Below are 27,570 nucleotides of genomic sequence, written 5' to 3' on the forward strand. Positions count from 1 at the left end.
CTTTTGAATGTCGAAGAAGACGCTGCGGACGACAACTTGAAAGGATTTGTCCTTTCTGTCTTCACTTGGACAAGGATGGTGATTTTTGTTCCCTGGAAGCTAAATTCGAACCAGGGTTTGAGAAGCGTTGCGTAATGCTTGGACTGTTTCGTTTTGATGACAATTCCACCGCATGTGGATAAGTAATAATATCCAGATGCACATTTTATATACAACGCACGTTAGTGTCTCTTTCTGTATGGTTTCTGTTTGTAATATAAGGAACCACTTCTTTTCTCTGTGATTTTTGCGACTTTGCCTCATTAACAAGATGCGCATGCGCATGTACGAATGCATATGGATAAGATAATTAATACACGGGTGCATATCATCAGGGTTCACTTAGCATGGGTACAAGATTTCAAGTGTGTAGATTCTTTCCCCTTAGAGATAGGGCAGACACACTTCTTTTCTACATGGTTTTTAATATCGTGCCTCATTAAAAACATGTGCAAACGCACACGTGGATGAGTAATGCCCAGAAGCACACCTTAGGTGTGGGTGTAAAATGTCAGGTTTCCAGGTCTTTCCCCTTGGAGCTATGGCGGTCACACTTCTTTTTGATGTTGTTTTTTTTTTCGCCAGCTTGCCTCATTAAAAATATGAGCACGCGTTTGCGCGCACTCAAGCACGCAAATAAGTAATAATAAGCAGGTGAAAATTGATGCAGATGCCAACAGAACAATAGTACTTGAATTTAAATGACACCTAACATTGTTATTATAGATAAGTGAAGAAATGCCACCATTTGACTACGACTCAGAAGGATCAATATCTCACAAAAATATAGCTTCACACATTCAAAACTACAACAAAACACCATATAAACTTTATCAATTATAGGAATGGAGAACGAAACTCCTATTCGAATTACTTCACCCTTAACCCTTAAAGCATTGAGAAATAGCGCCATCTATTAGTTAGAGACAAAACGTTATTTCAAATTAAGAATATTCATGATAAAGAACTTCTGTGTAAGAGCAACATTAAACAAAATCAGTAACTAAACATATTAGTTTTTTCTTAACAAGGTAAGATATTTTTACTTTATTAGTATATCATCAACAAATTATTCTGAGTGAAAACAAACAAGAATATACAATATTACATGAGCCAGTGTCAAGGAAGCCTTTTGCCTTAATACCAATGTTTTTCAGGCCCGCTGAGATATCACAGACACAGTAGTGTCTGAGACATTATTTATATTAACAGAATGCTTAATAGTAAGTATTATACTGTAAGTTGAATTAAGTTGATGAAACGTAAATTTCCTTTATTTGTTTTGTTTTGAATTTCGATTTTTATGTCAAATCTCAGAGGATTATGAATAGTAAATACAATAAAGTGTTTTTTGAAATAAAATGAGAAAGAGCCACTTTCGGTTACACTCTACCGAACATTTTACAGCCCAAAACCAGGAGTTTGGGCCCGGCATGGACAACCGTGTTAAGGCGTGCGACTCGTAATCTGAAGGTCGCGGGTTCGCATCCCCGTCGCGCCAAATATGCTCGCCCTTTCAGCCGTGGGGTCGTTATACTGTCACGGTCAATCCCACTATTCGTTCGTAAAAGAGTAGCCCAAGAGTTGGCGGTGGGTGATGATGACTAGCTGCCTTCCCTCTAGTCTTACACTGCTAAATTAGGGACGGCTAGCACAGATAGCCCTCGAGTAGTTTTTGCGAATTTCAAAAACAAACAAACAAACCAGGAGCTTGATATCTTTGTGAGTACAGTGCGCATAGCCCTCTATATAACTTTGTACTAAAAACCAAACAAGATAGAAATCTGGCTTACTAAGGCTGCAGTTATGAACGCTTACAGAAACGTGATTTAAGTTAGTCCTGAACACACAAACACATCGAGTTGCAATTTAAACATTTCTGTATAATTCGTTTGGAGTATCCGTTTCCAACGGCTGTGGTGTAGATCTATGTTTAATAGTATTTATCGAAAGTTTCTTGAGGTAAAAAAATGATCTCGTTTTTACATCACATGCCCTCTTCCAATAAGAAGATCGTCCCTAAACTAATCTGTGGGTTGAATTTCTGTTAGTTATTAAACCAAAGGTTCCCATGTGATTTCAAGGAAAATGAAGCATGTATTCTCTCTCAAATAGCCCTAACTGAAATACTCGCTTTAATGATACGTATCGTTATTTATTACATATACTTGAACATAAATTGAACGTGGATCTCAATTCTAAGGCATATGTATACTTTTGCAATACAGTTAACAAACTCGACATTCCATGAGCGTCATGCCATATCTGCTAAATGTATACATATTAGTATATAACGGGAATGACGTCATATCCCTTAACTGTAGCACTTCAACACAACTCAATAACAGTTACGTTAACGTAACTGTAATCAATAAGATATAACAAATTGTTGTTTAAACCACAAAAAATAACTTGAAACGTTCATGGACTGGTATATTTAGGAGAACAATAGATTGAAGACATAAAGTAAGTGTTGCAGTAAAGTGTGTAACAATCCGTAAGACTTTTTCAAAATATAACAAGTTAGTTTTTATATATCATAACCTCAGTTATGGTACTCGAACTGTAAATGTAATATCTTACCCTTTAGTTTGCCTCTGAAAAAGAAATATCCACTTTTCGAAAGCGCTCGAGTTTTACGGTTTTCATAATTTTGCATCAAAACTTATTGAGCCCACGTGCATTTCTGACGTCATAAATTAACTGTTAGTAAAACATGGAATGAATAAGACATACGTATTCCTTCAGTATTAATTACTTTATCATAAGATAATGCAGTCCAAAGGTCAGTCAGCTAAAATAGCGAATTTCTCAGCAAGATAGCTAGTGCTAGGGACATTATCTCTTAAAATCTCTAAAGTTCTTACAATTCTAATAGGCTATTTACATATAGAGCTGTTTCATGGTAAGCTCTTTGATATCATGAGATTGATCAAGCTTGAAATATGTCATAGAAGTCAGCGACGTACACCATTTAAATGAGAATACACTGAAGTGTTCACTATTTCTCCGTTGTTAGAATGACAGTAACATATGTTTTTCAAACACGTTGAAAAAGTGTTTCAGTAAATTAAAACACATCCCTAAATTGTGATTTCCAAATCATTCACCGTTCTAAGAAAAACTTTAGGTAAACTCACAAACAGAAATGTCAGAAGGAATTCATGTCAAGGCCGTTTGAAGGTTAGGATATTTCATCAGATTCAATGAAATTTACAGTAGAGTGAAGAAACTGATTTGCATCTTCCATCTTATGAAAGATTCCACAAGTGTAATACGTGATATTATAAAGCGTGATCAACGAATCAAAAAACACTTAGCCATCAGAGATAAAAAGTTCCAGTTTTCTCCGCTTTTATGTTGCAAACCAATTCAGAAAATTAGAAGTAAACATCGGTCTTCCCCGAGCAACGCGAAGATTACTTCATGACCTAAAACAGTACCATATACTTATTAATTCTCTAAAATAAGCCTCAATGACTCTTAGAAAATTGTTTTCATTTAGAAAAACGAATTGTTTATATAACTTTCTTCACAGGCGCTTGCCGACACTCGATGGTTGTTGACATTAGTTTCACCACTAATCTTCTATCAACTATTTTTGCTTACGTCACCTTCATGGTGTTGCCAACATTGTTAGTTTGTTTTTTTAACTTAGCGCAAAACTATATGAGGGCTATCTGTGCTAGCCGTCCCTAATTTAGCTGTGTAATACTAGAGGGAAGGAAGCTAGTCATCACCACCCACCGCCAACTCTTCTTCAGATACTCTTTTACTAGTTAATAGCGAGCTCGATCATCTTATTATAACGCATCCACAGCTGAAAGGGCGCACATGCTTAGTACGACGGGGATTCGAACTCGCGACTGTCAGATTACAAGTCGAGCGCCTTAACCAACTGTACACGCGCCAAGACTATGAGTATCTTTTTGTAAATAGATAAGATTGGAATGACGACCCTTATAACTATAAAAAACAGGAATAAATAAGTGGTTGATGAAGTTGGTTCCTTTAGGATTTGTTTTAAAATATGAACAATTTTCTCGTTCTTAAATAAATATTTATACAAGATATAAATTATCATCGCCTAAATTTATTTACTGTTTTACATAAAAACGTGGCATCAGAGACAGTTGCCTATTATCATACCTAATGTTTGGTTAAGCACGAAGGAGTTTAGTAAGCTAGTTATGCTGTGCTAGCTGCAGGGACTGAACCCCAGAGTTTAGCCATAGAATCCCCGGCATGGCCAAGCGTGTTAAGGCGTGCGACTCGTAATATGAGGATCGCGGGTTCGCATCCCGTCTCGCCAAACATGCTCGCCCTTTTAGCCGTGGGGGCGTTATAATGTGACGGTCAATCCCATTATTCTTTGGTAAAAAAGTAGCCCAAGAGTTGGCGGTGGGTGGTGATGACTAGCTGCCTTCCCTGTAGTCTTACAATGCTAAATTAGGGACGGCTAGCACAGATAGCCCTCAAGTAGCTTTGTGCGAAATTCAAAAAACAAACAAACAAACCCACAATTTTATGTTTGAGCCGCCAACAAACTAAGCTTACACAATGAGCTATAAAGGGCCAAGGTTAATAAACCAGCTAAAAAATATTTGATACTACAATATATTTACGATGAGTATTTCAATTTGTCCTCACTGTTTTTAACTGTTAGTGGTTCCAAAGTGGCAAAGTTAAGTCTTTCCAAGTTTCCTCAAATAAATTAAATATCTTTTCGTAATCGTTGAAATGAACACTACCATTTAGGCTTAACTGAATTGATGGAAAACGTTTTCCTTTTTAGTTGGGCCTGACATGGCCAGGTGGTCAAGGCACTCGATTTGTAATCTGAGGGTCGCGGGTTCGAATTCCCATTACACCAAACATGTTCGCCCTTTCAGCCGTTGTGGCGTTATAACGTACGACCAATCCCACTATTTGTTGGTAAAAGAGTAGCCAAAGAGTTGGCGTTGGGTGGTGATCACTAGCTGCCTTCCCTCTAGTCTTACGCTGCTCAATTAGGGATGGCTAGCGCAGATAGCCCTTGAGTAGCTTTGCGCGAAATTTAAAAAAAACAAACAAACAAACCTTCTTAGTTTTGATTTTATAATACAATAAGGTATTTTAATTATTCTTTTTATACACATTCGTTAGATATAAATATCATGATATATGTACTCTGTTTATTTGAGTTTAGATGTTTGATGCTAGTAATCGAAGGTTACATGTCTTCCACACAAAAACAACAAACACAGCTAGAGAAAACGCCGTTTAAATTTATTAAACAAATGTTTCAATGTATTCATTGTGAGTTTTTCATCTGAAATACGAAGTTAGGAGAGTCTTTATTTGTGTTAACTTATTTTTAATACTTCTTGTACTGTTTTTACACATGTATACATTAAAACAGCAGGAACAAAATACAGGATTATTTATATATATATACATGTCTTAACTTAGGGACAACAACACATCAGCTAGTTACCTTAAGGTTAAATTTTTAACACCTATTCGAAAAAAGAAATAAATATACACTGAAGTTAAATATATAACGCTTTATTGAACATTACAGATAACAGTCTTGTGACATATCTATAGCCATTCTTATTATTACTGCAGTGGAGCGCCATTAAGCCGCGGTCCAGTAAACCGCGAAATCGCTTTAGCCGCTGCAGCAAGTCTTGTGAGCGATGTGAGCGAGGATTATCGCGGCTCATCGCTAATTTAAGAACGTCTAAAAACGCGGCTTTCGAATTTAATCCTGGCTTTATAACTTCAAGGGGATATTTAAAAATGATTTTCTTTAATTTGGGAAATAAATAAAATATATTACAATAGAAATCGACCGTTAATCTACCTTATCCGCTCTCTATGTCAGCTTTATGGAGACCGCCATTGTTACCGAATCACACCTCTCCATACATTAGAGTTAATCCGCGGTAAATCCGTGAAAAAAGTGATCAATAATTAAAGTATTATTTTTAATTCGATAATCCGATATAATGATTACGCAATGGCCCGGATGAGGCTCCTCGGGGAGCTGTTGGCGACTTCGGCTTTTCAGTCACAAAGGTTTAAGCCGCGGACCACTTAAGCCGCGGTTAAAGCAGGTTGACCCCCCAAATACCGCGGCTTAACGGCGCTCCACTGTATGTTGTCACACTGCAGATGGGCCATTGTGTAGCTTTGTACTAAAAACCAATATATGTAATGTACCGTGCCATTATATTTAATGGGTAAATATATTGTACCTGTATTTACATAATTACTGAGTCGTTTTGTTATATTTTATTGGCTTACCATTTTGAGTTAATCAGGAACTCCCAAGAAATGCAACATCGAAACTTGGAACAGGTATTTTCATCAGTAAAGCTTTCTTAAATTAGTAGGTTTTCTCAGTCAATAATTTTGATAAATGGTTTAGATTATTCATTTTGTGATTTATGTTTTGAAGATATAAGTAATCAAATTCATCAAATCCAAAAGTACTTCTTGTCATATCTTGTGATGTGCAATGTTACACTAAAATAAAATCTTTGATTTTTTGCTAAAAATAATACTAAGTATAAAATTAAAATCTAGTAGGGACAATTGTTTTGCTGTATGTTTTTTTTACTGTGAAAAAAATTAATGAATATAGTTCAAACAAAAAAGTGTTTGTGGTAATAAGCTGGTGTTAAAAATATCAACAAACACTGTAGCGTGTATTTGAAGTGCAGCAGCTAATTATACTTCAGTAATGGCTTCATAGATGTCACTGGCTTCATAAATATACAGTTTATTTCATTACTTAAAAATATTTAGATTCCGAAACTTGAATGAGTATTTCGTTTGGTTTGTTTTAAAATTCGCGCAAAACTACATGAGAGCTATCTACGCTAGCCGTACTTAATTTAGCAGTGTAAGACTAGAGGGAAGGCAGCTAGTTATCACCACCCACCGCTAACTCTTGGGCCACTCTTTTACCCACGAATAGTGGGATTGACCGAAAATTGTAACGCCCCCCACGGCTGAAAGAGTGAGCATGTTTGGTGCGACTGGGATTAGAACCCGCGACACTCAGATTTCGAGTCGAAAGCCTTAACCCACCTGGCCATGTCAGGCCGTTGAGTGAGTAACTTCCGAGCTAAATGTGATAACATTTCTAGAGCTCATTGTTGAAGAGAGATTCATTCTTTATGAACTGTGGCCTCTCCAAATTTTATTCACGAATATATGATACGGTATCGAAATGGTATATTTTTATTTTTTTATAATAAATAATTCACAAATTTCATTACGTAAAAATATTTTATTAAATATAACTAGCTTCAAGTCCATAAATATAGAAACATGAGTCAATCTTTCCTGTATTTTATGAGTTTATGTATGTAAATAAAACATAAAACTAAAACATCTTATTTTGTCCTATTTCAATATTTTGAGGTAACAGAAACGTTTTTAAAGCTTGGAGGTTCATGTGCAATTCTTACTATTATCTGTAGTTCGTACATAACGATTTTTCTTAATTTTCTCAATAAGGTCACAGCTTATCGATTTGTATAAGCAGAAAACTAATATAATTTAGTCTGTTTATTAACCGTGTTTTACGGATTTCTTTAAGAGACGATTTATGATCATTTCTTGTCACTTTACTTTAAAGAAACTATATATATGTCTATTTATTAGTATACAGAAACACCCACATACTTATATCAAGAATATTAATGTAGAACACTCAAGTAAACAAAACACAATTGAAAAGAAATACTGTGTTAAAAATAACAACTTTGATCTTTTAACTAATGATATTTGGTAATGAAAAAATGCAAACCCAAACAAAAATCAAAACGCTGCACCAAACAAAAGGATCCCAGGCTGCAGGCTATAATGTGAAATATAAAATTTACCATAGGTTTTGGAGGTGATTGTAAAGTAGGACCCACATTGTGGTGGGGATACACCGTTTGCTAGTCTCACATGAAAAAATTCATAAGTAATAAAATAATCAAAAGAAATAGAATTAAGAGAGCAAGATGTGGGTACTCAAGCCCACAATGTCCTACATCTATATCACCCTTCACTTCCTGTAGACAGTTGTGGGAAGGTGACTGCTCTCCAAAGTAAATATAATAAGAGTAAAGTAGTATCACTTTGGGGCAAGTAAGATAAACTTACTTCTTAAAGTTGGCATTCCAGGCCCCAATATGGTGGTAATTAGTAGCCCAGAAGACAAATTACACTAGTATACAGGGTCCAAACCAATTGTATAAACTAACTAGTACAATTCCCAACTACTACCAATTAAGTTCACTATAACTACTAATTTTCCTTATTTAAACAAGCCTTTATATGTGATAAGGTGTTCATTTGCATAAAAGTTTTACCAAGTTGTTTAAATGATCCAATTAAGAACTGAAAATACTTATCAAAACCTTCAGTAAAATGTTGTTGATTTTTACTTCTTTTTATTTATTTACTGTATTCTTATATTTATTACAAAATATTTTATTCAGAGTTTCTTTATTAAATCCATTAAATACTAGTTTTTGCATCAATATTTTATCATTAATAATAAAATATTCTAATTTATTATACATTTTACTTACAATTATAGCGTTCATAACAGAAGAGTATGGTACATTACCATTAAAAGAGAGTAAACCATGTATTAGAAAAGCGGAATATTTTATTTTATCAAAATATTTAGATTAATATCATTATCAATTATTTTAATTTCTAAATCCAAATAACGTGCCTTTACGTTATATATTGAATTATTCTCAATTTCTGATCAGATATATAATGTTAATACCATGAACTGTTTCAGGGTTATTTATACTAATTAAATTAATTAAATCATCTATATATCTGTAAGTGGGTTGGGGGTTTTTGTTATAGCAAAGACACATTGGCCTATTGGCTGAGTCCATCGAGGGGAATCGAACCCTTGATTTTAGCGTAGTTAATCCGTAGGCTTACTGCTGTACCAGCGGGTAACATATGTGTAAGTAAAATAAAAAATGTTTGGGTTTATATAATTTTCAATAAACTTATTATTATCATAAAAATATATATATATAAATTTGAAATACAATTAGAACAGTTAGTTCACTTTGGAACTCTTATTGTCTAAATACCTGGTTATCGAAAAATATATAATTATTACAAATGCAGAAACTTAATATCTCTTTCATGCTTGAGGAGCTAAATTTTCTTTCTTCTAGTATTATGAATGGATGACAGAACTGTTCTATTAATGAATTCAAAATACAAATTAAATGTTTTAATGAAATTTGGTTTACAGTAAAATCAAACGGTTACTTTACTTGTTCTTAGACATTATAAAATGGGTTGATTATTTTTTCTTATCCAAAATGAGCCCAACAGTGAGCGGTGGGTGGTGATGACTAGCTGCCTTCTTTCTAGTCTTACACTGCTAAATTAGGGATGGCTAGTGCAGATAGCCTTCGTGTAGGTTTGCGCGAAATTCAAAACAAACCAAACCAATTATCGAAAACGTGTTTCCTATTATTAACATTTATATTTTTAATTTTCTCAAATAAAATATTATGTTTGTTTGAACTTCGCGCAAAGCTACACGAGGGCTATCTGCACTAGCCGTCTCTAATTTAGCAGTGTAAGTTTGTTTGTTTTTTAATTTCGCGCAAAGCTACTCGAGGGCTATCTGCGCTAGTTGTCCCTAATTTAGCAGTGTGAGATTAGAGGGAACGCAGCTAGTCATCATCACCCACCGCCAACTCTTGGGCTACTCTTTTACCAACGAATATTGGGATTGACCGCCACATTGTAACGCCCCCACGGCTGAAAGGGCGAGCATGTTTGGTACGAGGAGGATTCGAACTCGCGACCCTCAGGTTATGAGACGAACGCCTTAACCCACCTGGCCAAGCCGGGCCTGAAATATTAAGTAATCTATTTAATAAAATTGCAGTTTGTTTTAAAATTGTCCTTACTGAACTAGAAATAAATCTAAGTTTAATCGGAGATGTATAAGGTTTAGGAATAGCATATAGAAAAGATATATTTACATAAGAATTTCGTTTAGGATAAAAAATTTCAAACGATATAATGAAATAATTAGTTACTGTATCTTTAGATTTGTCAATAAGTTTGAAATTTGTGTGTACAATTGATTTTTTATTATAATTAATGCATAAAACTTTTTACAAATAAAACCAAACTTACAGTTAACTTTATCAATAGGAACTATAACGCATTCTTCTTGTAATTCTTTAATCTTATTTTCTCTGTAATTGAAGGATAAATCTATATAATATTTTAATATTCTAAGAGATAATTTAAATTTTATTTTTAAGTACATAAAAATAAATAAAATATAATTTTTATAAGCAAAAAATTACGTAATATGCAAGCTAATTTCATGCCATTTTCACATACCTTCTTCAGAGTCTTACATGTGGCTTCTGGAGTTTTGTAGCAATTTTTCACACGTAATGTATTTGATTTCTTTACAATGCTTATCATTAATTGTTCAGTTACTGTTAGGCATAGTATTACCACTAGAAATTTTATAGCGAGGTACATGCTGATTAGTTTGGAGATAGCCAATCATAGTAGAACTATCATGTTGTAATCTGTACTTTGGTACAATAAATTCTCAAAGTACAAAAGAATTGTAATTCCGGTGGTATTTGTCATTTATACAGTTAGTAGTTAGGGTGCCTGTTCATCACCCAAAGAATGCTGCCTTGTTGAGAGGTCTCCAAGGGAGTAGAGATCAAAGGAAGTCACTAAAAAGCTACATAGCTATTACATACTATACAAATTTTGTAGATACTTGAGGGTTATATGACTGTTACATGAAAAGACACAAGAGAACGTGGTTGTCTTAGGAACGGATGACATCACAGTTTGATGAGATGAGACCAGAATGTGCATTGACTGATATTATGAGTGCACAGAGAGTTTCTGAGTGAACTTCTAGAGGGTGCTGTAGATCAATGTATCTCAACATGTCCTCAACTTTGTAATAACAATCAAAGTCTAAGAATTAATAATTTATTTAATTGGTGAAGAAACTTGTTATGCCACCATGACATTTTACAATGGAGGTTGTCTGGCAGCAAAAGGGTGCTATTACTTCACAGATGCTATTATCAATGTTCTGCAGATTCATTACTAAGGTTCTACAAACGGATGATCTTACCAGGTTATTGCGTATTTTATAGAATCAGATGGTGTTTGCTTAGATGGACAGTGTTTCAATCCTTCTTTAGGATTGCATACAGATTTCAGCTTGTATCAACTTATATCAGTAGATTTCATTTATACATTTAGTTGCATTACGTGAGTTTTAAGAGGGCAAATGGTTTTGCTACATGGATGGCAAATTGTATTCCTAAGAAGGTTAAAATATAATTGAGCGGTTGAACACAATTCTTAGGAAAAGTTCTGGATTCAGTAGATTAGTAAGTGGATAGAAACTGCATACTTTAAAATATTTATTTTAACTCTAAAGAGTGGCCCGCCATGACAAGGTGATTAGAGCGCTCCACTCGCAATGAAGATCGCGGGTTCAAATCTCCCTCACACAGAACATCTTGCTCTTTCAAACATGGAGGCACTATAGTATGATGGCCAATTCTGCTGTTCGTTGAAAAAAAGAGTAGCCCAAGTAAGTGTTAATGACTAGCTAGCTATCTTTCCTCTAGTTTTTTACTGCTAAATTAGGAACAAATAGCCATCGTGTAACTGTGCCTAAAATTCAGACAATATATAACTCAAAATAAGTTAATAAATTGTCTGTGTTCTTGTGTTGTTTTAAACATAAAGATACACATGTAGTATTTTCAAGGAAACTAGTTTTATAACAACTATTAGATGTATGGACTATAGATAACAAGAGATTCGTCCAGGAATCAAGAGGGTGTTTCTATGTTAGAGAAATGAACTGAATTCTATTTACGGTGAGAATAATAAATCTGTACAATTTTGGAAACGTGATTTATTATTATTAAAAAATCAAGAAACACAGTATGTCTACCTATGCATATTGCATTGAACTGTTCTTTATACCATGATGAGTTTGCTTCCACAACCTTACTTTTCTAAGAGACTGGTTTTCTAGGAACAAAACATGCTGTTCTTCAAAAAAACAATCCTCCAACTGAATGTATATTAGGAAGCATGCTCAGATTTAGCATTTAAACTTTTTTTTTTTTGTCCAGTGGATGGAATCACCTCGTGACCTTTGATCTTTGACAGCATTAGTTGGCTGTCATTTTCATTCAATGCCATAACGGACCAACAAAGAATATTCCAATACCAGTGCTGAATGAGATGTTCCATACAATACTCAGTCATCCTTCTTATAAAAGAAAAACATCATTTTCTAAAGAGCACAAAGAAACGAAGCAGTTGGAACAAGAAAACATATCAACCTTCTGTATCACACGTTGCCACCATCAAAGTGCAGAAACTAAGCAATTAGAAGTGTTTTAAAATCTTATATCACTATATTAGGTATAAAACCCATGGTATTTCTGCATATTACACATACATTATCTATTTGCTCCTGGAGAGGATATCGAACAACAATTTTTAGCACTTTAAATCCTTAAGGCTACCACTGATTCACAGAGGGCAGATAATTAATGATATTTCGCTTTATAATTAATATATAATTAATTTTTGTCTTACTATTCAACTCCTCACAGCAGTTATTATAGACATTTGGACTTCAATATCAGTAATGGAGAAAATGGACAAAATTTCTTGTGTTGTTAATTGTAAAACCAAATTAATATAAACATAAGTTGTTCTTTAAAAATATAAATTTGGGTAAGAGTAGTCGTATAAGTTGTTTTCGATTTATAAATTTCCTCAAATTTTTATTATGGTTTCACTACCATAAATGTATCAACTTCTAACGAAATCTGTTTTGTCTTGTGTATTGCAACTCTAATATTTCTATTGTTGAATAGTCCACCCGCTTTTCTGAGTAGTAATCAGATGTTACTCTGATAGTCAATATCTTCTCTAGTAGAAGCTACTCTGACAGCCAGGGTTTCCTTTATCCGTACATACAAGTTCATAACTAGTTACTTCTATTATGAAGACAGTATACACTATAGTTCTTGAGCTAATCTGTTGATTTTTTTTATGCTTGAAAACCGAAAATATTGGTAAAACTGATCAAAAATGAAGCTGATAAAAGTTGTTAAAACACTAGCTCATGTTATTGGTTTCAACTACAGCATATCAATTTTACTTTTAATTTTAATAAATCTTAAGATATACCAACTACTTTTCAAGACCGTTAAAGTGAGATAAACTAAAACAACCTAATAAAAGAAGTTGTGTTTCTGTTACTTTGGAGTTCTCCAGTGTATAATTTAGTACACAACTTTCTGACAAACGGTTTTCTAAAAGGACGATTATAATTTCTCATTTCACAATCGTGTAACATCTATACAGAAACACAGATAACTGAAGAATCGATGTAAGCAAGTAATCCTGAAAATTTGGAAAAACGAAAATCATGTATGGCTAAAGAACAAATTATTACCTTCAGATGTGTAACAGTATGCCATTGTTGTTAAATAAGTAGCTTTTGTGACAAAGTTAAAATATACTAAGTATATATATTTTTATTATAAAACTCGAGTACAAGTATGGACCATCAAATTTCATTCTTAAGGCATAAAGACATAAACTCTTATACTGACATTTTTCATTTATGTGTCTTTTACATAAAACTTTATGATAAACCTCTGTTACTAAATATTTTTCATTTATGTGCATTTTAGTGGCTAATGTTTTAATCATTAATTGATGGTGTTTCTGTAAGTAGGTAGTGTTACTGAATGCAGATGATGTTACTGGATGAATCGTATTTCTAAGGTTCTATAGGTGAATGATCTTACTAAGCATAATGTTGGTTTTTTTCAGTTTTACTAATGAGTAATGTTCCTATTTCAACTATACATATTTAAGAATATATTCACACATAATGCAAGTTATAATGTATGTTTTAAGTCGTATTTTTCTGCTAATCTTCTATGTACAACTTAATTCGTATAATTCTGCTACAACTAGATATAATAAACGAACAACTTACTATTTAACTTAACCATTACATAAACTAGTTAAAATACCGAAACTTAACATTCATTTGATGTTCTATGCAATTAAAATTCGTAAAACTTTTGATAAACCTCTATTTGACACTGTTTGTTAGGAAATACAAAGGGCATCATGTGGTTACAGGTACAATAAACGTAGGACTCTTTCAAAATTTAGTTTATGTTAATATTTGACCTTGTGTTCACTTTCGTTCTCACAAACCAGAAATTATATGTTCGTATCTTTCAAAACGTTATATACATTTAGACGTATTAGCTTTCGAAATATATTTTTTAAAAATGGACCTAATCGTAAAAGGACCCTTAGTTATGAATTAAGTAATTATTTCAAATATATTTTCTCCAAAAAAATTTTGAAACAGCATTTCGATAACATAAATTATATACTTCTGTTATTTTCTTCTATAAAACTTAAGTTTCGTCACATCCCAATATGTTATTATTTACATAGAATTAAAAAGTATCAGATATACTTAATCAACTTTCAAAATTAAATCTGTTCTGTTCAGTTCACATAAACATTTATTATCATTGTCGTGTGTAAAAGAGTAGATGGCATAAAGAAATGGTTTTTGTATGTTGTACTTACATTCTCGTTTCATTTATTCATCATGGCATTTAGATTTAAACAACATCAAGAGTTGCTCCATGAATTACTTAAAGCAACACATAAACAGAGTAAAGGAATAACTGATGGAGCAAAAATGAGTATTTTTCTCGTGAGTATTTGTTAATACACTTTAAAATGTTTTAAATAGTACGTTCCCAGGACGAACATACAAAAATAGAAATGTAAATGATACAAGTTATTACTTAGAGAGTTGGTTGTCAAGAAACCGTCAATTAAACAGAAAAGAGACTAATACAGAAATCTCTGATATTTTCATTAATTGGTGGTTGGGCAGGATAGGCTATTGGTAAAGCTGTTGAAATCTAAATGTTTGGCAAGACATATGATTCTCGTTCCTCGTACACTCACTTTATTATCCACAGTTTTTGAAAGATCGATACATAAAGTATTAAACTCGATAGATAATTAAATTGAATCTGTTGTACAAAAAGATACGACGATAAAGTAAAGGTCGTAAACTAGTTGCAAAAATGACATCAGACCTTTCATTTACAAGCCATGGAACCTGTTAATATTGAGATAGAATCACAGACAGTGTTACTCACAAATATAGAAAAAAAGCCTAAATTCTATTAAACTTTATATGTTCCAGTACGGAACTAACACAGAATGACCGAGGAGAAATAGTAATTAGTGGAAGATCAATCCTGAATCTTAACATAATCTTTCTAATCAACGACGTACCACGAATACAAAATAACTTTAATCCCACAATATAGAAATAATTCGCAAAACGATTACCAAATATGAATATTTCCCAAGAAACTGTGGGGAATGTGGACAGAAAAATTATCATGTGCTCTATTTACATTAGAGTTTGTTTTTAATAAAATACTTTTGTATTATTTATTCTTTTGTGTCTTGACTGTCGTCATGGGCTCTTTTCAGCCTTTTAAGTTTAGTAATATTTTGAGCCATCTAATAACTTATATCGTCTGGGGTACAGGCCACATTATCACTACTGTTAGAGATAAATATAATAGTAAGCTTTTGTTTGTTTGTTTTTGAATTTCGCACAAAGCTACTCGAGGGCTATCTGTGCTAGCCGTCCCTAATTTAGCAGTGTAAGACTAGAGGGAAGGCAGCTAGTCATCACCACCCACCGCCAACTCTTTGGCTACTCTTTTACCAACGAAAAGTGGGTAACATTATAACGCCCCTACGGCTGAAAGGGCGAACATGTTTGGCGCGATGGGGATGCGAACCCGCGACCCTCAGATTACGAGTTGCACGCCTTAACACGCTTGGCCATAATGGTAAGCTAAATAAAGGTAGATGACAGAGAAAACAATATATAAAAACAACAACATATCTCTTTTTTTTTTTAACCCTATACATTCTGCTAGTTATGGTGGAGTACAGTCTTTATATAGACCTGTGAAAGCATCAGGTAAATCCATAACTTCAAACCAGATGAAAACCAGTTAAGTAGTCAAAATACATACACTCTACACAAACAAGTAAGATATAAATTTTTGAGAAACCGAATGATTGTTCCTGGGGTCGACAAACAATGGCAGGTTGATTTGTTGAATCTCTCTTATCTAACTAAACATAACAACCAGTTTACGTATTTACCTCATGTGTACCAATGTGTTTTTTTTTAATCAAATGGCATGCATAACTCTATCGCCTATTGTTCAGCATGTATCAATTGTATGCAACATTATCTAGTAACAATTGTATGAATTATTTAGCGAATAATACTCTGACAAACTATACCCCTTGTCTTTCGAGATCTATTAACCTTGAAGGTTCATGGAATTTGGCATTGGTTGAATTACAGAATTACGTCAGCTGTCGTAATCTGCTAACGGTACAGGTTATCTTGCTGCCGTAGTAAATTATATTAGACCAGGAAATTACAAAGAACTTGAAGATTTAATTAGAACCTTAGACCAAGTAGAAGATACACTTTCTAAACCAGAACTTATATTTAATTACGATTCGTTCACTCACAAAATAAATGTAAACGTACATGATTGAGCCTCTTATACCACTTAATCACTTGGATTTAGTAATAACCACACGTTAACTGACCATATACTGTTAATATGCATGGTGGAATTTATTCACTTTTAGTTGTTACGTGTTATAGCGTATCCCGCTGGAAGATCGGTCAGTCTACGAATTCATAACGCTAAAATCAGGGGTTTCATTCACATCAGTGAACACAGCACGTAGCCCAATGTGGCTTTGCTATAGGAAAACACGCTCAAACACACACGTATTATAATTTATCTCGGACAAGTCTCCAACTTATTATGTCACCCATGTTACGTCTTACGATTTCAAATAGCCCAGTCACACCAAATATGCTCGCCCTTTCAGCCGTAGGGACGTTATAAAGTTACAGTCAATCCCACTATTCGCTGGTAAAGAAGAGCCCAAGAATTGGCGGTGGGTGGTGTTAATAGCTGCCTTCCCTCTAATCTTACACTGCTAAATTAGCGACGACTAGAGCAGATAGTCCTCGTGTGACTTTGCTCGAAATCCAAAAACAAACAAATAAACAAAACAATCAAGTAGCGAAATTTTATTTGAATTTCGAAGATAATTAAATGTCGATATGCATTAAATTTATGTTATTTGCCAATAAGATTGATAAATACAATTTTTCTTGACACAAATATATTTTAATATACAAACAACAATACAATTTATAATAACGCTCATTACAAATAATAATTTATGTAAAAAAATTTACAAACTTGAAAACAATACTGAGTCTTCTATCTGGTTTGAAAGTGAATATTTTATTGACGGTTCACAAGGAGCGAATTAATTCTATGTTGATATCCGTACAGTTTACTTAACGGGTATGCTATCTCTCGCTTCTCATATGTGAGTTTTTCACCAACACAATATCTACTGTCCTCGTAGAAATACTGACATCCGAAGTTAATTCACTGAAGTTAAACGGTTTATAATATTTTAAATCTATAAATGTTCCTGATCGAATGTGTGTAGTTTTCCGATTAATAAGCGCTTATCACAATTATAGCACCAGAGGTTTAAAGTATACTAACTGTAGCAAACAAACAATATCATTAAACTATGTCTTCGCGTGTTGCGATATATAAACTTTAAGGCAATGTTCCAGGAAGTTCAATTGGCCCAAGAATACTGGTATTCACTTTGTTAATTCTTATGCTCTAGAATATTTTACAGATTTAGAGAACATGCAAGACTTTCGCAATAGACATTTAATAGTATAAGCTACAGATATTTCTAAATATATATTAAACTAAAACAAGCATCGATATTGAAACAAATAGACATTAGTAAATCTGTTACAATGTTCACTCAAAGAATGTGAAACCTAGTATTCTTGGTGATGCACATGAACACCACTGATACGAACAGTTCAAGTTAAGGGCCAGAATGTAGACATGATCATTGAAATATTTATAAATCCTCAATACAGATCAATGTCTAAACAAAATTTTCAGACTATTGAGAATGAGATGAAGGAAGACTTTGGTTGATCTGCACAACGGAGAGTTATCATAACGTTTCATACCCACAGTCACGAGAGTACCTTACTATCACAAATCACCCCTTGATCCCTATTATGATTACCAAGTGAGAAATGGCTTACATTATTATTATGCTGGTATTCAGTAGCAACAGGGACACGAATTGAAAGATATTTTGAGCAACTTGTTTTTTCCTATACTATTTCTGAAAACAATCATTAGCCTTAGGGAGACAAGCAGTTCAATCAGACATAAATGTAGTATCTGATGTCATACCAAGAAAACCTTTTGTTGATGCTGGAAATGTTTTGATGACCTCGATTCTAATAATGATAAAAACAACAGAATCAAAGACTGACCCTTAGATATACGTGGTAAACAACCTGTCGACGTGATCGTTCATCTACATTTGGATATCTTTTTGCAGAACAAGTTCTTGCCCAATGGTATAAGTTTGAAACTGCACCTCGTACAAAGTATATATTTGTTTCGTATTATGTCAGATAGTGAATTGGAATTAAACACTGTACCACAACACGTTAGAAAAGTCAAGATCATCTCTTCAGTCTTCTTGTCAGATGATGAAGCGTTTCAGAAAGGAACAGTTAATATCGTTTGAAATATGCATAATGTGCAAATAAGTTTCAATTCCCCAGGAAAACTTACAACCATATTTCGGTAATGAGTTTTTATAACAAGTGCTCACATATCTTGTTATAGGATGTGTTGATAGCGATGCATTTAAAACATCTTGGAAGAAAAAATCACACACTTTACGACAAACATTACGACATGTATTTTATGGTGATCAACGTGGATGAAAAGCATATTCCTGTTCAATCTTTACAACCAGATTTTTATGTGAATTGTATTCACGAAACTACGAAACATTATTTACTGGTAAAGGATCAAGTAATTGATACAGAGTGTGGCGAATACTTAGGATGGTTTACATTTGATCTTACACTAGATCAATCTACTGGAGATTCTTGCTTTAATGTGGTGATATAAGGAAACGTAGAAACTGAAACATGTTTTGATAGTGCCACAACCAACACTATAAATGCCTAACATATCCAAATGTCCACTCAATTTTAGAAATTGACCAGTCTAGAAACATCATATCTGATATGTAAAAAAATATGAACATATTAGACTTTATTTGATATTCTCACAATATGTGTAAATTTGAAGGAAGCTTGGATGTGTGTTTGTGAGTGACCAAGTATTGACCAAGCAGAAAAACAATTGTACCTTCTCAATTTGGAACCAAGTTATAAATTTGGTAGCCACTGGGTCTGTACTTAGATTGGTCGAAATGAGAATATTTTGATCCGTTAGGTTAGGTTTTTCTGTTTGGAATCAAGCACAAAGCTACCCAATGGGTTATTTATACTCTGTCCACCAGGGGTATCGTAACCTGATTTGTAACGGTGTGATTCGGGAGACATACCGTTGTGCCACTGGGGGCTGATGCGGTAAGACTGCTTTCACATAAGATAATTCATCACGCTATCGTTTTCTATGTGTGTTCAAACGAAAACTGGTATCTGAATTTTGGATCTCACAAAGACATTAATGATATGTTTGTTTACGATTTTGTTACAAAATGATTTCATGTAAATATGTCCTTAATAAATACGACTTTTTATGTAGATCAGGTCGCAAAATATTTATTGTGAAAATAATAACGTGTTAAAAGAAATACTGAATCGATAATTTTTATTATAGTTAATCAATAATATAGACGTTTAACACGTGCTGAAACAATTGACTCATTATCTTATTGAACTTATACATACACTAGCCTTAATAAAGTTGTCCAACTTTGTAAAACAAATGTCATACAAAAATATATTAGTAGATTATTATTTTGTTCTTCTGTTATCTCGGTATTTGTTTAAACAGAAACACTTATTCTATAACTGTCATCAGCAGAAATAACGTTGTAGTGAAAACACTTATACCAGTTTACTGTCAAGAAACATCGATGATCAAAAAGCTATTGCAAAAGTTTCTCCCTTCTGGTTACTTTTTATTTTAGCATAAAACTTAGGTAAGTGTAACTTAAGAACACTACTATAGTGAAATTTGATAAATTTACTTATAACAACAGAAGTATGACAAGTATTGTAAACTAACTTGTATGAAAGCTAATTTAATCCATACAAATTACGGTTTTGTGATGTCAGTATCTTTTTTTTTAATCATATGAAACTTGTTAGATATTTCTGGTTTGTTTGTTCATTTTGTATAAATACTTGTGGTTCTTAAGAAGTGGCCATGTGACTAACAAATATAAAAGTATTGCAGGGCTCCTTTGATCTGTATTATACAAAAATAATCATACCTACAGTGGGACAAACAATTTAGATTACAAGTATTTAGTATAGCTTCTAAAACACAAAAAACTTTGGTTACTTGCTCCTTATATTTCATTGATGACATTCTACTGGAACAAGTATATACGATACGCTATTAATCAATTAAATCATGTTGGTTTTATAAAATCTGAATATATCGCAAAATACAAGAGTCGAATGAGGCCTGGCATGGCCAAGCGCGTAAGGCGTGCGACTCGTAATCTGAGGTTCGCGCCCGAGTCGCCCTAAACATGCTCGCCCTCCCAGCCGTGGGGGCGTATAATGTGACGGTCAATCCCACTATTCGTTGGTAAAAGAGTAGCCCAAGAGTTGGTGGTGGGTAGTGATAACTAGCTGCCTTCCGTCTAGTCTTACACTGCTAAATTAGGGACGGCTAGCACAGATAGCCCTCGAGTAGCTTTGTGCGTAATTCCAAAACAAACAAACAAAAACAGTTGAAATATTTTGATTTACAGATTATGTCAGTTACGTCTTTAAAGATATGATATTTAATAGCTCTTGGTTGAAGTGTCTTTTTCTATGATATTTCAGAAAGTTTCGTTGATAATTATGACTCTTTGTTTTGGATTAAACAATAAATTTATTCATTCTTGGCAACATTGATCTAATGAAAGGGCATGCTTATTGTTTATTTTTAAATTTCGCGCAAAACTACAAGAGAGCAATCTGTGTTAGACGTTCCTAATATTGCAGTGTAAGACTAAAGGGAAGACAGTTTGTCATCATCACCCACCGCCAACTCTTGGGCTACTATTTTACCAACGAATAGTGGGATAGACCGTAACATTATAACGTCTCCACGGCTGAAAGGGCAAGCATGTTTGGTATGATGGGGACTCGAACCCGTGACCCTAAGATTTCAAGTCGAATACCTGAACCACTTGGCCATACCGGGTTAGATTAGTATGTTACAAAATAAGATGCTGAATAATATAATCAATGTATTTCTTTATTAGTTGTAAATTAGGATTCACCTTTTTATCATGTATATATTAATACGTTTTGGTTTAATCTACTTATTTAGTTAATATTTCGTTACGACCTATAGTATTTAAGTATCTCCTAAATGATTAGACATAGGAAAACATTACATGTCAATGCTTTTTTTCAAGGGAACATTACGGGAATTTTTTTCACAAGTTTCACACTTTTAATATTGATCCATCGGTATTCATGTTTGCAAAATGGACGATCGCAAAAAACAAAACTTGTTAAGAACAAATGTTTCCTTTTGTGAGGAAATTTTATGAAAACAACAGGAGTTCCTTTGTCAATTGATTGAAATAAATATTTGAAGTTACGGTTGTCACCTGTAAGCGCAAATCATCTTCAATATTTAGCCTGTTTATAAATTTGGTCTTTATAGCTGTATACACTGAAAATATTTGCTCACAAAGATATATTGTTGGAAAACGCATGAACATTTTCAAAGCTCTGTTACTTATTTCAGGGTATTCCATGGTCCAAATTCAAAACTGTGTAATTTCTTCCTGCTGAAATTTTGTTTTAGGGTGAAATCAGTTGAAATTTTTATAAGCTGTTCTTTCTCTTTCAAAGACAAATTGTTGGTATATGAAGAGTCAATAAAGGGATTTTGAATCCACGGTAATTTTTCTAAATGAGGAGGGAAGTACTCACCAATAATGTACACAAATCAGATATGTGCTGAAAGACTGAAACTTCTGCATCCCCACTTAAGGAAATTTAATTCATAAGTAACAAACCACTGAGATTTTCGAAGCAATCAAGTTCTTCCATAAGTATACATTCATCCCAAAGTTTTAGCTCACGTTGAAGGGCTTCCATTTTACCCTGAACTTTGAAGTACGTTACTCTGGTACCATGCACTGTAGCATTCACTTCATTTAGATAGGCAAATACGTCCAAAAGGTAAGCCACTTTTTGTCGCCGGCATTTGTCCTTTAGTTTGTATGCAAGTTCAAAATGGCATTTAGATAAAAAGAAATCTATCTCCTCACGCAGTTCGTAAAACCGAGCAAGCACTTTTCCCCGAGAAAGCCATCGAACTTCAGTATGAAATAGCGATTTTTTATGCAGACTTTCCATATCCTCACAGACTAAACTAAAGATCCTCGCATTGAGTGCTCTTGATTTTATACAATTAACTCTTTTTATGACATCACCCAATACCTCTTTTAAGTCTTCTGGAAGTCGTTTCATTGCAAATGCATGACGATGGAGACAGCAGTCCCATCAGAGCAGATACTTGAGCAAAGCTGCCATTGGATCTCGTGTTCTTCCAGAAATAAATCGATCAGGTTAAATATTTAATCGCCTGTTGTTTGAGTAGGCAAAGGTTTACAAATTAGCATGTCTTCTTCAAAACTAACTTTGTAAATATAGCGAACAAACACAAGCAACTTCGTATAACTTGCGACATCTGTTGTTTCATCCATTTGAAGGGAAAAATTGGACTTGCTTTTACTCGCCTTATTAACTCCGCTAAGCAATTTGCTGATATATCCTTGATTCTTCGAGACATCGAGTTGTCAGAAAGGGGTATAGAGTTAATGTTTTTAAGAAATTTCTCATCAACTGTGCACTCTACCATTTTTTTTTCTCATGGTTTTATCAAGTCTGCAATTATATGAGCTTCATCTGCTTTTGCAATACGATAACTAACACTATATGAAGCAATAAGAGCATCTTTGTTGTTCTTATGGACAAACGAACGAAATGTAGTTTTCCTTACATTTAATTGCAAACACTTCCTTTTGAAATGTTCGGAAGCTGGATTTTTTAATTGGGAGTGTTTGTTTTCTAGATGTCGTTTTAACTTTGCTCGATGCAAACTACTGCAACTCAACACACAACCCACTAGATCCGTCTTAATTACCTGTACATGTAAAACCATATTCAATAACACTTTCATCATACGTTCTTTTCTTTGTTATTTCGGTACTTCTTGCATCATCCTGTGTTGAAGTACTTGCGCAAAACGATAACGCCGACGAATTTGTATTAGGCCTAAGCGTAGGAAGATTTTTACCCTTATCAGATTTATTACTGATATTCAGACTCTTATCCATTATAAGGGTGACAACTGATTATTAATTTGTCTAAAAACGTATTCTTATATCTTTGGCATTTTAAAAGGATCTTCACGGACACAAAATAGCTTGTTAATGAAAACTCATTCAAGCACTTGAGTTTTATCATCTTACAATGACATGCTGACCTAAGATCAGTGTTGCTTTAACGAAGTTAGAAATAAAGGTTTGTGGAAAAAAGGCTAGACCACTAGAATAATATATTTTTTAAAGAAAAAAGGTAACCTATTATTTTTGCATTTTTTGGTTTTAACAGAATTTCAAGCCAAATAACAAAATATTTAGCCAGATCTGACGTGCGTTTAAATCTCGAAAAAAATGAAACATGACGTCATGCGAGCGTATGACGTCATAGAGCTCATTAGTACCAAGTTTGCCAAATTAAATTACAACGAATCTAACCTAACCTAACAATTACCATTTATAATTGTCATAAATATAATTATACTTCAAATAAATACATTTTCAAATTAAAACAATTGATACCATACCTAACTGCATCACAATGTTTCAAAATTGGACAAGTTTCAGCTATGACGTCATGTTTAATTTTGTTTCATTTCGTTCGAAATTTAGCCGCTAATCCAGATCTGGTTTTAAAAGATCTGGGTGGCATTACCACCCAGGGTTGAACGATGTTTCATATGAAAATTACTAGGCTATCTTGCATCTCCAGCGACGCATGCGATCTTGAGATTGTACCATATCTACCAGCAACCAGTGGTGCCACTGTCGAAGTTAATTGAAATTGTATTAACACTTTCATCGCGAGTACTTTCCCTAGCTAAATAAAATTGTCTGACTTCAGGCAGAATAAAATATTAAAAGGCCCAATACGTGATAAACGTGTTGTATTAAAGATATATTTTACTTTTTTTTGTACAGCGTATTCTGATTCAATTTTACAGTTTTAGGAAAAAATATTAACATTCTAAATTTTCCTCGCAGAGCTCCAGATAACTATGGCGGAGCCCAAGGGCTCCGCGGAGCATAGTTTGAAAAACCATGATTATTATAGACGATTAAACCTTGAAAATCTTTCCCACGTGGTTTAAAATGAATTATTTACACAATAGTTAAAACTGTTATCCATGAATATAACGTCCTCTGGTGGCGAAGATAAAAGACGCACTTATATTAAGTATTTTATTTAGCTTTTAGTTCTAAATACTTAAAAAGTGTTGATAAAGCGATTGTTATAAAGACAGTTATTCTGTTAATTATCGCTATTTTTGCTTATACACTATATATCGAAATACGTATTATATTCACTACTTCTGTTTTAGACGATTCTTTTATGTGATTAAATATTTTGTTTATCTTCTGGACAAAATGAAACGTAAAGCTGGTTTTCTGTCGGTTTGTTCTATACTTTTATTTTTACGCGTAAAGGGACTCGTATTATTTTATAGCAGTTTGACGTAGTTTGTTGTGAATGCTATTAATAATTTCAAAACCTAAACTTAATTTTAAAGTTTGAAACACCTGGTTAAATACAGTAAAATATGAACTAAATATCATGCTTTTCTTCTTCTTAGGACAGCGGCGAATTTTAGAATTATTTTCTTGAGCCTTATATGTACTTATATTTTAAAGTTTTCATGATATAGCTAAAACTTCTTGTGACTACAATATTTCGATCCAAGATTTCACTTCTCATTCATGTTACTCATCCACAAACGATTAAATGAAAAAAGCTAAAACACAGATAGTGTTTCAATATATGTGTTATTTGTCTAGAATTTTAATTTGTGCTTTATATGTTTTGTTTTTCATCAATATTTTAATATTTTGTATGTGTTAATTTCACATAATTGTAACATATTAACGTGTTGTAAAATCATAGAATGATATTATTCAAAGCACCAGACAATACAAACTGTTCAGTATAAATAACTTCAAAAGATGACTCATCAATTTGAAGATAATTTTTCCAATATTTTCCTTCTATGTTTACATATGCGTAATGATAGATAATGCCAAGGTCTTGCGTGTAAATAATCACATAGCTGCAACAAACATTTGTTGTCTGAAGGTTATCAGGTATCACATTGGAAAAAAATACGACTTTACAAAGGAAATAATATGTTCATAATTTTACTACTAATCCTTCACTATTAGGTATGATAAGTGAGCGATTAAAAGCGCCATTTTGTATTCTTGGTCTTAATTTTCGTCTTGCATATTTTGTAATCATCAAACTGAAGGAATTTGGTTATCAATTTAAAAAAAAACAGGTTCAAAAAGTATTTCTTACACGCTAAAACATCTACAAAATTTTACACTTTCTTTATTTATCCATAAATATTAAATGTTAAAGATGTTGTTTAATTGTGCTGCCTTTATTTTTACGTGTTAAAATGGACACAAGTGTTGTGTGTGTGTATGGATATCAGATTTAAACTCTGGCCTGTAATACCTTTCAGATCTATATCAGCGTCTTAAATCACCATCGAGCTGAAATAGCATTTCTTCAGGAAACAAAGGCCCAGCACGACCAGGTGGTTAAAGGCACTCGACTTGTAATCTGAGGGTCGCGGGTTCGAATCCCCGTCACACCAAACATACTCGCCCTTTCAGCAGTGGGGCGTTACAAATATGGCGGTCAACCCCATTATCACTTGGTAAAAGAATAACTCAAAAGTTGGCAGTGGGTGGTGATCACTAGCTGCTTTCCCTCTTGTCCTACACTGCTAAATTAGGGACGGCTAGTGCAGATAGTCCTCATGTAGTTTTGCACGAAATTAAAAACAAACCAAAGAAAACAATCAGGAAACAATGTTGTTTATCAAATATGTATAAATTTATAAGCAATAGCCTTTCTACTATATTCTTATATGTATACATATAGTATTGTTGCTGTTAAAATGTTATATATATATATATATAGTAAGTAGTAGTCTTTCTGTAATACTGTTATATATATATATAGCTTCCTACCCTGATATAAAAATTAGCTTATTACTTGGAACGTGACACAGAAAACAGTATAGGAGAAAAACTACTATTTATTAGATATATAAAAATATATATCTATATAAAAGGCCCAATCAGGGCTTGGAGAAATCAGTATTTGATTTCTGCAAGCCCGTTCCCTTGGCTGTGGTTTCGCTAGATAGTAGATAGGGACAGTGGGAATCTCGTTAATCCATTCATGCTCTCAAGTAACATAGAGAGACTGGTTTTATATATATATATAATAACTAGTAGTTTTTCTCCTATACTGTTTTCTGTGCCATGTTCCAAGTAATAAGCTAATTTTTATATTAGGGTAGAAAGTAAGTTAGCATATAAAAATATCGACGTTGTTATATAAGTATGATACATATAAAACACTTTCTCTAACCTATCACAAGTTACATCTTTCAAATATAATGTTTCATAGAACTATTACAGAAATTATGTAACCACTCGTTATTATGCAAATTTTGTAACAAGTTACTGCCTCCACACAATTGTTAATAGATTAATGATATCTGGATCGATTTCCGAGAGAGAGGTGAAAGAGAACCAGTCAACCTGCTAACTTCCACCGTGGTATTCGGACAGGGTGGCATTGACTGGAGCCAGTCTCCTTCAAAACTATAGGAAAATGATCACCGCTTCTTGAGTCACTGTTAACCCTCCAAGTAAAACGAGAAAAAAGTGAAGGGGAACAGACAGATAAATCAATAGCAGTATAATACTGACGAGGTGCACAAAATTATGCAAAGGAATCAATATTGAAGAGAGATAGGTTATGATCCAAGAGCATATGCTTCATGGAATGACCCCTCCAAACAATTTCAGCACCACTCCAAAGAGGATTGTGTCTATTAAATTCTCTGTAGATGAAAAAGGAGACAACAGTTGTTTTATGAGAGCCCT

The 27,570-nt window shown here is 33.5% G+C and overlaps 1 protein-coding gene across 2 annotated transcripts in view; it reads right to left on the bottom strand.

Moving 5' to 3' along the window:
* LOC143230917 (annulin-like) overlaps positions 1-27,570 on the bottom strand; it is a 125,093-nt gene that overhangs the window by 92,626 nt on the left and 4,897 nt on the right. Inside the window, exon 1 of one of the 2 annotated variants that reach the window (XM_076465236.1) lies at positions 2,623-2,713. The exons of the other annotated variant lie outside the window; for it this stretch is intronic. Within the exon in view, the coding sequence (XP_076321351.1) occupies positions 2,623-2,698 (76 nt within the window). The 5' untranslated portion in view covers positions 2,699-2,713. Of the gene's footprint in view, positions 1-2,622; positions 2,714-27,570 lie in introns of those variants that run through there. 2 annotated transcript variants of the gene reach the window in all.

The sequence above is a fragment of the Tachypleus tridentatus genome, chromosome 10 (genome assembly GCF_004210375.1).
Source record: "Tachypleus tridentatus isolate NWPU-2018 chromosome 10, ASM421037v1, whole genome shotgun sequence".
Lineage (NCBI taxonomy): Eukaryota > Metazoa > Arthropoda > Merostomata > Xiphosura > Limulidae > Tachypleus > Tachypleus tridentatus.